Raw genomic sequence first — 13,205 nt, 5'->3', positions numbered from 1 at the left:
CGGGAGTGGGCTGATGGACAGGGTGCGCCAACAGTCAAATAAAATAATGCAGCAGAGATAGTTCGGATCAGGAGGTTCCTGAGGCTTATGCGAAAGCATCGGATGGAGCAGGAGGCGAGGTAGTTATATAGCGAGGGCGGCGAATTTCACGTGATCGCGTATCCTTCCGGAACAGGCAGCGATGATGTCGTTAGTCTCCGTCTAGTGCGGACCAGAGTCCTCCGTCGTCCTCCTGCTGTCACTTCCCCGGTTTCTCCCCGCATTCTCCCGTGGATCATGCCAGTGGATCTGAAAGGAACTGGATTTCGGCCGCCTCCGTCTGGCTCTGTGGGTACTGGATCTCGCATTTGTGTTGTGTTGTTGATATTTTTTGATGGTGTTGATGCCGCTGGTGTTGTTGTTGACAATAAACAGACCACAGCTTCAAGAGGTCGAATCAACACGGCCTCGCCGGCAAACAAACAATGTCGCATCATCAGGTCACTCCGAGTATGCAAGATGATGCCATAACGCGAGAAATAAACATGCCAGTCGACAAAATCAGCTCATCCCCACCACAAAGTCAAACCGGCTCTCGCTCTCCTCCCCTGAAAGCCTGCGCCCCCCTTCATCAAACAGGGTCCGCGCAATCAACCGCACCCTCCCATCATGCCCGATCAGCATCACTGTCTGTGTCTGTGTGCCATAGAGTCCATCCATGTACGACGGGTTTAGCACGGTCGCTCCCTTATCTTTTCGATGCTGCACTGCCTTCCCAATGACTGGAATATAGATACTCTCCCGCAGCAACCCCAAATACGCCTCTGCGCTCTCCTCGAAGCCCCCTGGAAGACAGGGCAAGGTATCCGTCGATAGGACCTCAAACAGCCTTTCAATGAGGACGTCTTCCTCGTCGCCTGCTCGCAAACTTGCGCCGACTGCTTCGGCCGTGAGTTTCTCTCCCAAGGCAACCTTCTTCCATTTCGACTGGTGATCGTCGTCTCCCAACGTCATATTGCTCAGCGCGATCGTCTCCCCAGTTCCACTCTCAATGCCACCCCAGTCAACCCACCTCACCTGCAGCTGCTCCCTTGCTTCCCCAGATGGAGCACAGTAGCCCGACAACGACGCCGAGTCCGACGCCAAGGCACCACCGGCCCTGCGATTCGAAATTATCGCCAAACCCCGGCCATGGTCCGCCTCTCTCACGTCCCCAATCAACAGGTTAAACCCGCCCACGTCTCCTAGGTCGGCCAATGAGCTCACGAACTCTTCAATGCTTCCTTGTTCCTTCCCATTAACATCCCTGGCGTGGCCTCCCATTCGTTCTCCAGAGGGACAAGAAGTTAACCAGTCCTTGATAACGCTTCCGCGACTCCTGCCCCCGACAGCCCTCGCACAGTCCGTCTCAAGACAGTTTGTCAACACACCTACCCGGCCAACCTTGTTGATCCCGAGCCAGGTGCCGTGTGCTGGACGCGCGAGGTCGCGGGCCGAGAGGACCGGCGGAGATGTAGCCGCCGTATTCGTAGAACTGCCAGGGGATGACCACCACCTTGCAGGGGCAGTTGGGCGACTGAGGAATTCCTATGCCTTCACTTAGCCTGGCTCAAATATAACAGTAAGATAGTCGCATATATATACACCGGACTTACATCGCGGTTATTAAGAATGATGAACCGGTAGGTCGGGTGTGTTGTTGTTAGAATTGCAATACACATTGTTGTTTTAATTCCTTTCGTTCAAGTTGTTTGGTTGCTTGTTTAGTTGCTTGTTTGTTCAATTTGTGTGACGGTGTTTGCTGTTCTAAAAAGCAAATCCCCACTAGAACAGCTATTTGCTCTTTATATATTCTCCGTTCTATACTGAGAATCGGGCTGCTTCATGGGGTGATTTATGCTGTAGGGTAGCCCGGGTACGGCCGCGCATGATGTATTTACCGCTTTAATTAGAAGAATACTACTCGGTAATCTCGTACGATGATGTAGTGAGGCACCCAGTCAGGCAATGTAGATATGCAAGGTCCCATCAACAACGGATCACCAGACATGAAGCAACCCCGAATATGAGCAGAAAGATCGCACGGTCTTTAATGTCTCCCCATCAGTTCTACAACGCCATCACCCACTACCACTTACTATCCAATGAGTCAGTGAGTCAGTGAGAATATCATACGAGGCCTTGTCTTCAAAAAAGAATATCATCCACCATTCAGATGTATCATCGTTGTCTCAACTAATATATAAAATAATAATTATAATCTACATCAACCTCCTTAAAGCACATAACGGAACCCACTCTGCAGGAGACGCGCAGCAGGAACATCAATACCCTCGCGGTCTGCAATCTTCTGCAACGTGTTGACCTCCTTATCCGTAAGGATGGCAGAGACATCCTCGAAGCGCTCCTGGCGCTTATTCAGGGACTTGAGGTGGAAGTACATGAACACAGCCATGACGGCGCCGAGGATCTGGAGGGCAATGCAGACGCCCATGGCGGGGCGGTAGTAGGGCTCGTCTACTTCGCGGTAGGTATACGGGGTCCAGATGGAGGCGGAGTTACCGATACTGTTGATGAAGGCATAGGCTGCGGCGCGCTTTGCGGGCGGACGGGGGATAGCACCCGCGACCCAGGAGTAAACGGTGCCGTTTTGGGCGAAGACGAAGATCATGAGGAAGAAGGAGAAGTAGCGGGGTCCGAATCCGTCTGTGGTCATGAAAATGACGAAGCCGACGATTGTGATGGGGATTGGGTAGACGAAGAACCAGAAGCGGTTTTGGAAGCGGTCGGAGAGGTAGGAGTGGGTCATGGAGTAGAAGACCATGAAGATGTAGGGGGGTGCGACGAGGAGGAGGGAGATGGTTTCGCCGTATCCGAGAGTTTCGGTGAGGGTTGGGAAGAAGTTTTGGAAACCGCTGGCTCCAGTGATGGCCATGTAAGCGATGGCAAGGGCGTAGGTTTTGATGTCGCTGAAAGCCATTTTCAGACCTTTAACTTGGCTCATGCCGCCGCCGGAGTCGATGTCTGCTTGGGCGGCTTCGATGGCGAGACGCTTCGTTGCGACGTGCTTCATTTCTTCGGGGAGCAAGCGCCAGTTCTCGGGGAAGTCTGGGAGGACGACGCACACGACTAGGCCGATAAAGACGGTGATGGCACCTTCGATGATATACAGCCATTGCCAGGCGGATATGCCACGTTCGCCCGCCAAACCGTTAAGGATACCAGCCGCGATGAGGTTCCCAAAGGCACCGCTAAGCAGGGAGCCAGAGTAGAAAATACTCATTCGGAGGGCCAACTCCTTCTTTGTGTACCACTTAGACAGATAAAACAGCACGCCGGCGAAGAAGGGTGCTTCGACCAAACCGAGAATAAAACGACAAGCGACGACTCCGCCATAGTTGGTGACCTGGCTGGTCAGGGCTGATACGAGGCCCCAGGCAACGATAAAGAAACCGAGGTAAAGCGACGGACGGCCCATATAGTTGAGGAGTAGGTTGGAAGGGACCTGCATGAGAATATAACCCACAAAGAGAATCGAGAGGCCGGTTTGGTACTGGTCGCCGACCAGGCCGACGTCCTCTGGCATTCCCTGGAGCTTTGCTGCCGCATAATTGTTTCTAAGAGATTAGCTGGGTCTGGAAACGTGGATGATGGACCGTACCGATCAATATAATTCATCAGGTAAACGAGAATAACCAACGGCATAACGATGCCGTCAATGCGCCGGCGCAACTTCTTCTCGATCGCCAACTCCTCCGGCGACAGCGTCCCGACATAATTCAACTCCTCATCGTGGGCAAGCTCCCCCTTTTCAGCGGCGACGTCGGCCATTGCAAAGGGTATAATGGCAGGAAGAAGGAAAAATGAGGATGAAGGAAAGCAATAGTGGTGACAGATGGCGCATAAAAAGCTCCGGGGTATCGGCGATTTATATAGCCAGCGCAGCACACGCCCATGGCCCGTGTGCAACACCAGCAAGATCGCCTCTTCCTCCCCGATTAGGATTCATAATCAAGCTCCTTTGGCAGACTCTGGGGAGGGAATCTAACAGCGTGCGCCACGAGAAGCCCAAACGCAGCTGCAGGCGGCGGTGATTGGATGGGGCTGGATAGAATGTCGTCTTTGAAAACATGGGTGGGGACCTCTGCATTGGAATTTGCGGAGAAAGACCGGGGAAAAGGGCCAGGGAACCACGGATGGGCAGCCTCCCAGCCAATCCAGGGCCAGTCTGGAGGCTGCTCAAGCATCCACCAGGCCCTTTGAACCCTATTCATCCATTCTGGCAAAAAGCAACCCAGAGCCCGTGTTCCGTGGGGGTCGGAGTATTTCCGTTGATGGGGGAGCGAGGTCTGGTCATTTGATGAGACCGGGGGATCGTCGAGTCCCACCAGAATTGGTTCAAATATGAAACTTGTATTCAATTCCCCGCACTTCCCCCGATTCTGGTGCTTGCTGCTCTCATTGGGATTGGAATAAAGAAAAGTGGTCCATGGTTGGGCCCCCTGGAGGTTAACTGTGTTGCAGGTCCGACCACACAGGTAACAGGCCTGCACATCGACGGGATCCAAGCATTTAGTTACCCGTTGAGCTTATGGCATCGCAGACGTCAGAAATATCCGAGGCACAGCTGCAAAATCACCGATCAGGCCATGGTGATGTCTTCTTGGCTCGCAGCATCTCCGGTCGCATGGGCGTGCGTCGGCTTCCAGGTCGGCACGTCTCAACCTCCATCCTCGTTAGCTAAAACCTTAATACTTGAAGATTCTTCGGTTGAGAAATTTCGATGGAACTAACGGTGTCATCCTGTCACCGCCTGCTTCCAAGCGGCTAAACTCGACGATTCCTCTACTGTAGGTACCAGGCGAGCTCGTATCGTGAGACAGCAGCACCTCGAACTCAGTGCCAGAGTTGTTGCCAAGGTTATTGACGCCGCGGAGAACTTGAGGTCTAGATGAAGCTCGCCTAGTCTGGACCCATCGCGGAGAAGGTCCGTTGTTGAGATCAAGATTCATCATGCGGTGTAAAATCGACGTGGTAGAATGTATGTTGGGAGCCCGGGGCAACACCCTGTAGAGGATTCACCACCGAGGCCTCATGCATAGACCACAAGAAGGGGGTCCCATAAAGTGCCGTCGAGCATCTCCTCGGGGTACTTCGGTCAGTGAACCTCAAGTGCCCGTGCGTTCAAGTGACAAACATGGTAGATGACCCTGGTGCACTGGAGAGGCGATGTTAGTTTCTTCTGTGGAAAATTCACATGATACGCCAGAACAGCGAGTACAGATGGGACCATTGCCCTTGCAAGTAAAAACCGCATGTCATTCCAGATGCCAGCTCGGTGCCATAATATTATTATATACAACACTATATAGGATACAGCTCCTATGGCTGCCCACTCCATCAAAGGGCAGCCTCATTCATGCCAAATATATCATTACTCATAGCCAAGTTTTGTTGTAGAGCTAGGCTTCTGTTCTCGGAGGCGAGTTAGCCTTTGGAGGGGACCCATGTCTCGGAGACAGCTCCTCCATGTCACTTCCCCACAAACCCAAGGAGTGACGTTTCTCTACCAACTTCAACACATCGTAGAGGAACCTGCGCTCGGGGCCACCGCTCGGGAACGCCTCCCACGCGACACGAACGGGGAATGCGAGGCGATTTATCATGTTTCCGGGAGCCTTCAAAATGTACCACTCAAGGCTGCGGCAGATGCCGCACGCGAGATCGTACTGCTCTAGCGGCCCGACGCGATCTGCAGGCCGCGTGTCGACGGACGACAATATCAAACGAACGGTGAAATATATACACATCGTTTGGCTAAGAAGGAGGTCGGGGTATTCGAATTTTGTGGGTGTAACGACCGCGCCCGTGCGGAGGTCGCGAAAGTGAAACACGGGGAACTGGCTCCCGTCACCGGCTTCAACTTCCCGCGGTGGGCCATCTGGATAACCATCCACCCAGTTGATCTTCCACAAGGCGAACCGGTTTGTGAGATCACCGAGTTCGTTCCATAACGCCGCCTGCTTGACCGTCTTTTCATGATTACTGAGTATACCTGTGTTTATTCCGGCTTCGAGTTCATCGGATTGCGATAGCATGGTTGGGATTTCGACTGCCAAGTCTAGTAGGTAGTGGAGGATGTTCTTTTGAGTGGTGCCAGCGGCCCAAGGTATTGTTTTCCACTCTTCTCGGGCAAGGAAGGAGGGGGCGCGGCGGTTGAAAGATGCAGATACCTGCAGCTTGTCAGATTTTTTTTATCTCGTTAATTCGGCGGATTATGACATACCCAGTATGGACGAAGCTCGGTGAATAGAAGGTGCTCGACGCCATACATATGGTTTTCCGGGCCGCGGTGCTCGATCAAACGCACGGCGCCATTTACGTGTGCGATTACTGATGCGTGAGAAGTACGCTCGACACTCTGTCGACGTATTAGATGAGTCTACTAATGAACAGTCTCGGGGAAGTACCTCGAACGCCATCAGCAATATGACAGTAGCCAGTGTCGACTCCGCCTTGCTTCGCTCAGAGTCTAACAAAGCCTCCTGCAAGCTTCGTAGGACACGAGGATAATACGAGAAACCCTGTACTTCAATCGACTTATTTTGTACAGACCGTCCGAAGAAGACTTGACTGACCGAGTCGAAGGCATCGCTCAGGATGGGCGAAAACATGCGGATCTCGGCAGCCCTTCGTATCGCCCCGGCTTGCCCAGACTTGATGTCAACCTCGGGACTAAAGGCGTCAACGAATCGCTCAATAAAAACATCAAGCATGGATTTGCTCGCGTCCATCCGACAGATAGACCCGTAGGCAGAGTCATCGCTTGTTGAGGAAGAATCGCGGGAAAAGCTGCGTTGGATCATCAGGCGCGACAAATCGTCATCTGTAGCCTCCGGGGATTCGCCGTCGTCGTCAGGGCCTCTGATATCACTATATTCTGATGATTGTAATCTATTAGCCCACGCAACGCAGAATGTCTTTCTAGACGTACCTTCGGTGCCTTGCCAAGGTTCAGGGGCTGCAACCAGCCGATGCGGCTCTCTGTGAGAGCCTCTGATTTCTGTAAGAAGACGGTCTACCACATTTTCAGGGGCAGATCGGACGGTCTTAAACAGAGTGTGCAGCTGTTTTGAGCGTCGATTTGACCGACTCGAGCCTGACAAATTAGGAGCTGCATCACTAGCGATGGGGGCGGTATTTGGAATAGGCCAAACTCACTGCCATCGAGTCTCGACGTCAATTCCCTGATTTCAGCACGCAAGTTGCGAATCTCATCGAGCTGGGAAATCGGCTTGAAGTCTTCGCCAGGAGCGATTTCGTACACGCATTTGGACGGGTATCCGTGAGTACAACATGCGTGGCAGGGTCTCACGCGATCGCACTATACTAGATTAGACGGAGCGAGGATCTAGGAGGCGAGGCTCCTGAAAAGAAAGCATCTGAAACAAAGAAAAGAGTTCTCAACGCACCTTGACCTTACGAGCGCGGCAAACTTTACAAGACCTGGACTGACGCGGTCCCTGGTTGGCGCTGGCGGCAAGCTTTCTGGAAAAGGTCTCCGACATGAGCACCGCCCGTGAGTGGAAGCCCTTGGAGGGATCGGGATCGAGGAGCAATTGTCGAGGAGAGAGAAGAGCTTCATTCGAGATGGACCAACAGCACGGCGAATTGAGGCATTTGAGATCTGAGCGAGCACGGCCGAGATCGCCTGAGGGGCGTCGGTGTGCTTACACCAACGACAAGAGCCGTGGCTGCGCGCACGGGCTGGAGTGGCACTTGCTCTTGGAGTAGTGGGTTCACGACCGTTGAAGTGGGGAGCTGTCGCTGCAGGCGCTGCTTGCGGTCTGCGAGTCAAATCGGGGGGGTATGCTGCTTGGGGTTATGCAGCATGCAGCAACTTGAAGCACCGGACGAGAGTACCGATTGACGAGATTTTTCTCTCGAGTCAAAGACACTGCGGCTGGGGAGGATGAATAATTGGGAGTGTGATCCTGTGTGTGTGTGTGTCCACCAGAGCGTTCGAGCGTGGGAGGTGGTGCCCCCATTGGGCCTAGCTCGGCGAGAGGGCCAATTCGGGGCGGTTGCTGCCTGAGGTTCGGCTCCACTTGCACTCCACGCTCAGCCAGCCATCAGACGATCCTCAATTCCTGTCATGCCTTCATTCCCTTTCCAGCTCCTGTCGGAGGTCTCGGTCCGCCCCAATTGCCGAGTGCTGCACAGCCAAGGCTCAATAGTGAAGCTCCCCTGCTCCCGCGAAGATTATTCATGTGGCTTTCGGTGAGGGAAATCGGACGGGTGTCCCTGTGTTGACATCGTCCCTTCGAAACTGCGGATCGATGGTTTGTTTTGATTCCGAGATATCCGGTTTGAACTCTGAGGTTATTTGTGCATGGACCAGCGAACCAGCGGGCCAGCAGGAGCAGCATGGACCAGGTATCGTTGCTATTATACGCGAAATATAGGTGGTGGCGAGAGGCGGAAAGACCACAACAGGCTGGCACGAACACAATCCGGTGTATTTGTGTAAAGGTCTAACTCTTGTTTTGGCTAGATTACTCTAAATATTCCTGCCCAATAAGCTAGGAGAATATTATTACAGCTGTGGACTATCTTCCCAGTCGCCCAACGGTTTTTGACTTTTTGTACGCCACTATTATAATTGTGAAGAGCATGCCGTTACAAAATCAGACAAACAGTCTGGCCTTCAATTATTGCGCGTCAAAAAGGCCATCAGGTACCCAGGTTGCAAAACCCCGTGCACCCAAGAAGAATCTCAAACTCATATCGCATTGTGCTAACAAAGTAGGCAACATATGGCAATCTGCATCTCAGACAGAGAATACAGGTTCTTCCAGGCTCTACATTGTACAGGTCAGACGAATTCAGCTGCACCCTTACACGCCTGATTCTCTGTATTCAAGGTGGCGAGAATTGTCGAATCGCCGTGTCTTACTAGAACGTAACTACTTCATTCCTCTTCTCTCGTCTTCATCCACGGCCAATTAGAGATCTGAGGATGGCTCGGGACTCAAAAGCCAGGTATGAGAAGACAGGGATATCAAAAAAGGACTGCAGGAGCCGGCGACGCCAATTGCTCCTATCAAATCCTTTCTTGGGCGTTTAATTTCAGTATTGATTCTGTATATTGCTACTTCTCCATATCATTTTATTAACCCCACTAACATGATTCAGTGGTGGCAGTCCAAAACGCTGCGTGGTAAATATATATCCAACATCACCTACCTAAACCTCGATATATCGATAACAATTAATATGAAAAAAATCCTTAAAAATCAGATTAGTTGACAATTTGGCTTCCTGTTAGTTAATCTGACAAACTCTGGTAACCTCAAGTGGACCAGTGAATCCGTTGGTTCCGCAGAGAATCATTGAATGGACCTGACTGGGACTGTACCTTGGTGGACATCTCCAAATAGCCAATAACAAGTTTTTTTGCACAATTACCAAGCTACCTTCATATATTTTCAGGATTCTGGAGCTGAAAACCTCCAAATCTCACCGATATCCCTGTCTTCTCGTCGTCTGACAGAAGCAAAAGCAACCGCATCTCCAATCCCAGGCATTTTATTCAGTTGTCATGTCCCTGCACAGAACAGGGGACCCCTCAAGCGTAGCATCGTCGCCAATCTGTAAACATCATCGACAATCTGCAGCTGTCAGCTGAACCAGCACCCCGGGGCAAGAGCCTCGGAAGTATTATTCTGCAACCGGGATTGGAAGAGGAATCATGCACCGAACACGAGCCTGGCGGACCTGTCAATTCGGCGCAGGCGAATAGGAGATGACGATTCGCAGGTTCCGGAGTTGCGGAATCAATAGTGCGACCTGTCAGAGTCCCAGCCTGGTTTTTTGTCTTACAATTTACGATTTTATAGGGGGAGTTGTCAATTGGCGATGAGAGATCGGCGAGTTGGCCTCCACATGAAAGATCGGACTCGGCTTTCCTTTCCTTTCCTTTTTTTCTTCTTCTTTGCTGACGGAATGTTCTTCTTTTGTTCTTTCCCTTGACGCTTTTGCTACTGCTGTCTCTCTCTATCACCAGTTCATTTTTTTTGTTTTTCCTTTTTCGATATCATATTCACTCTTTTATACACATTCATTTCACTGTCACTCGTTCGGCTGTTTTTTCATTCTTTCTAGTTATCGCTACAGGACTTAATAATCGCATTTATACCATAATCATATAATAAAAGAGCCAGTCACCAAGATGCGTCTCCAATTCCTCGCCTTGGCCCTCACATCCATCGTGGGCAGTGCCAGCGCCGGCGAAATAAACGACTATTCCTGCCGCAACTCAAATAACAGCAACCCCATCGTCTTCCTGCACGGGCTCGGCGCAACCTTCTACGAAGACCTCAACTTCATGCAAGCCTGGCTCCAGACGCAAGGCTACTGCACCTACGCCAAAACCTACGGCGACTACACCGGTTTTCCCTTCGTCGGCGGCTTAAAGCCCATCGCGGACTCCGCGTCCGAGATCGCCGCGTACATCAAGGAGGTCAAGGAGGAGACGGGCGCCGAGAAGGTAGATCTGGTCGGACACTCCGAGGGCGCATTCCAGTCGCTGTATGTGCCGAAGTTTGAGGACGGGATTGCGGAGATCGTTGAGCGGGTTGTGGCACTTGCGCCGCCGACGAGGGGGACGACTTTTATTGGACTTTATAACTTGGCATATATCCTTGGTGATGCTTCGAGGGAGCTTGTTGGGAAGGTGCTGAAGCTTTTTGGATGTCCGGCTTGTGATGAGTTGGGGCCTGATGGTGACGCTGTGGATAAGTTGAATGATGGGGAGCCCATTGTGCAGAAGGGAATTAAGGTTACTGTTATTGCGTCAAAGTATGATGAGATGGTGACGCCGACTACAACGTCGTTTGTGCATGAGGAGGGCGTGAATAATGTCTGGGTGCAGGATGTTTGTCCTGCGGATCCGGTTGGACATATTGGGGAGGCGTACGATTTGAATGTCTGGAACTTGGTTAAGAATGCGCTGGATGATCAGCCGGATAGAGAGTTTTTTTGTGTGATCGGATCCCCGGGGAAGTAGAACTGGATATATAGGAGTAATGTATGGTCATTATCGTTTCAATTCATGATAGTGTGATAACTATGTATATCGTCACTGTTTGCAAAAGCATCAGGCTTCCGATTTTTCGGTATCAAGCGAGTCCGATCGAGAACTATCTGAGGGGCCCTGCACGAGATTATGCCCGTCGCTGGAGGTGGTTAGTGGTGACTCTATATTTCCTTGGATAGACTTACCCAAGCTTCTTGTTAGGAAGGAAAATAGATAGGATAACGATTGGGACGGCAAATGCCAGGGCCGCAATTGTGATATATCTGAAATTATTAGCAACTGTCAATATGCTTGATTTTAAAAGAATGCCACGAACCCCATGACGTCGGAATACTGGCAACGGTAGGTTAGCAGACACCCAGCTTTAAGTTGGATATGACTTACTGCTTGATTAACCGCGGTGCGCTCATCAGTTCCCCAGTCCGGCAGACGATCAGTAATCGAGTTATACAGCGTAGCGAGCTGGCCCTCGGCGGCACCTGGCCCAAGGTGTATCTCCAGGCGATCGCGGAGCTGATTTGTATAAATTGCCCCGGCTACAGCAGACCCGATTCCATTTCCTAAGAACGTACCAAGCATTACGAGGGACGTGACTTGGGCTAATTCTGCGTGAGGAACTGATATCTGCGCCGCGACAATAATTATAGTTTCGATGATGCCGCTACCAATTCCCTGAACGAGCTGCACAATGAAGAGTTCCGCAATGGAGCTTTCATTTGTGCGCAGGCGAACCATCACTCCGTATCCGACCAACCGGATAACTGCACCTGCAACGCCAATCCACTTGTAGGTACGATACCGATACATGAGAAGACCAGTCCCCATTCCCATCAGCGCCTGGGAAACTCCATTGGTGTAGGTGAGGAATTGAGCATCTCGGGGAGAAAAGTTGCGCGCAACCATAGACCAGACAAAAAGGTAAGTGTGCGTAGCGCCATATCCGATATTGTCAATGCAGCCGAGCAGAAAAGAGATGACAACAGAGAGTGTCCGCAGATACCGCACGGGGACAACTGGATGGCGCGAAACGTACTTCTCATATGGGACAAGGGACACCAGAACCAGTGCGCCTAGCACGATCAGAGCGTCCACCCAGGGTGTTGACCATCGGTCGGACGCGGTAGCTGCGAGAGTAATTGGAATCAAGACCAGCGCAAAGCCACCGCTGAGAAGAAGAATGCCTCCAAGGTCAATCCGCGAGCAAAAGCTATACATGGTGAGCTGCTCATTAAGAATGAGGCCTTGGCGTCTGGCTCGCCGCTGGAAGATAAGCAGCGTGATGATGATGAAGCTCGCGCAAAACGGCATTAAAATGCCGAACATGCCAACTCCCCAGCGCCATCCAATTCCGCCGACTACGCTGTCAACGATGAAAGCAGATACCCACGGCGTGACCAGAAATGGTATATACAGAATGTTGTAAGCAAAGCCTCTCCAGCGCATCGAAGACAGATCTGACACGATTATCGAGTTGAGAATAGCCATCCCAGCCTGGCCAATGGAGTATAAGACATAGCCACCGGCATAAGTATTGAATGACTTTGACGAGGCGCAGAGAATGTACGAGAGTATGTAGAACGTCAGGGCGATGATGTATGCCTCGCCTCGCCCGAGCACGTCCGACAATTTAGCGATAGGCGGCTTGAAGATGGCCGTGATAATGCTTGCCGCGGTGTTCAGGGTGGCCAGCATCCCAAGTTGATGGAAATCGGAAGTCGCAAAGTTTCGATATGTCCCAACCGTTGAATTGTCCAGTTCACTGAATTGTTAGTACGGCTAGTTCGTCAGAGAACAGGGCGCACCACGACTCACTAGATGACCATGACCATCGCCAGTCTGGGCCTTGTTAGCACAGGCTGAGAGAAACTCTGGGGGCGATACATACCCAGCATACATGATGTATTTCCCCGTCTTTCCCCCCACAGCCTCCACGGCTTTGATCTTCGTTACACCCGCAACCTCCGTAGTATCATTCTGGGGTATTTTCTCGTTGATTTCGAGATCCATCTCCTTCGCAGCGCAGTGCGGCCAGGCCCTATGAAACCCGGTCGTCATGTCTTTCCTGACAGACATGCCGTCGCTCGACAGGGAGCATGTGGAGCTCCCAGACCATACGTCATCCGGCATG

General features: G+C 51.7%; 6 protein-coding genes across 6 annotated transcripts; 2 read left to right on the top strand and 4 right to left on the bottom strand.

Moving 5' to 3' along the window:
- Nucleotides 1–540: 540 nt before the first annotated feature.
- On the bottom strand, nt 541–1,700 carry APUU_61184S (NRDE family protein; the record flags this gene model as incomplete). Its single annotated transcript, XM_041694497.1, has 2 exons — nt 541–1,566; nt 1,635–1,700. 2 exons carry the CDS (start codon nt 1,698–1,700, stop codon nt 541–543), a joined length of 1,092 nt encoding a protein of 363 aa, XP_041560322.1.
- Nucleotides 1,701–2,254: 554 nt separating this feature from the next.
- APUU_61183S (putative MFS transporter) lies at nt 2,255–3,810 on the bottom strand (the record flags this gene model as incomplete). The annotated part of the gene is made up of 2 exons (XM_041694496.1): nt 2,255–3,596; nt 3,641–3,810. 2 exons carry the CDS (start codon nt 3,808–3,810, stop codon nt 2,255–2,257), a joined length of 1,512 nt encoding a protein of 503 aa, XP_041560321.1.
- A 1,631-nt stretch (nt 3,811–5,441) lies between these two features.
- Nucleotides 5,442–7,547, bottom strand: APUU_61182S (Zn(II)2Cys6 transcription factor; the record flags this gene model as incomplete). Its single annotated transcript, XM_041694495.1, has 6 exons — nt 5,442–6,212; nt 6,266–6,400; nt 6,450–6,919; nt 6,974–7,138; nt 7,201–7,363; nt 7,452–7,547. The coding sequence occupies 6 exons, from the start codon at nt 7,545–7,547 to the stop codon at nt 5,442–5,444; spliced, it is 1,800 nt and encodes a 599-aa protein (XP_041560320.1).
- Nucleotides 7,548–8,652: 1,105 nt separating this feature from the next.
- Nucleotides 8,653–8,988, top strand: APUU_61181A (uncharacterized protein; the record flags this gene model as incomplete). The annotated part of the gene is made up of 1 exon (XM_041694494.1): nt 8,653–8,988. One exon carries the CDS (start codon nt 8,653–8,655, stop codon nt 8,986–8,988), a length of 336 nt encoding a protein of 111 aa, XP_041560319.1.
- Nucleotides 8,989–10,210: 1,222 nt separating this feature from the next.
- APUU_61180A (esterase/lipase family protein) lies at nt 10,211–11,047 on the top strand (the record flags this gene model as incomplete). The annotated part of the gene is made up of 1 exon (XM_041694493.1): nt 10,211–11,047. The coding sequence occupies one exon, from the start codon at nt 10,211–10,213 to the stop codon at nt 11,045–11,047; it is 837 nt and encodes a 278-aa protein (XP_041560318.1).
- A 90-nt stretch (nt 11,048–11,137) lies between these two features.
- Nucleotides 11,138–13,204, bottom strand: APUU_61179S (uncharacterized protein; the record flags this gene model as incomplete). Its single annotated transcript, XM_041694492.1, has 6 exons — nt 11,138–11,216; nt 11,263–11,340; nt 11,394–11,410; nt 11,462–12,836; nt 12,890–12,913; nt 12,963–13,204. 6 exons carry the CDS (start codon nt 13,202–13,204, stop codon nt 11,138–11,140), a joined length of 1,815 nt encoding a protein of 604 aa, XP_041560317.1.
- Nucleotide 13,205: the final 1 nt, after the last annotated feature.

Source organism: Aspergillus puulaauensis, chromosome 6, assembly GCF_016861865.1.
Source record: "Aspergillus puulaauensis MK2 DNA, chromosome 6, nearly complete sequence".
NCBI classification, from domain to species: domain Eukaryota; kingdom Fungi; phylum Ascomycota; class Eurotiomycetes; order Eurotiales; family Aspergillaceae; genus Aspergillus; species Aspergillus puulaauensis.
Note: the sequence above shows the minus strand (reverse complement) of the source record. Positions and strands in the feature narration are given on the sequence as shown.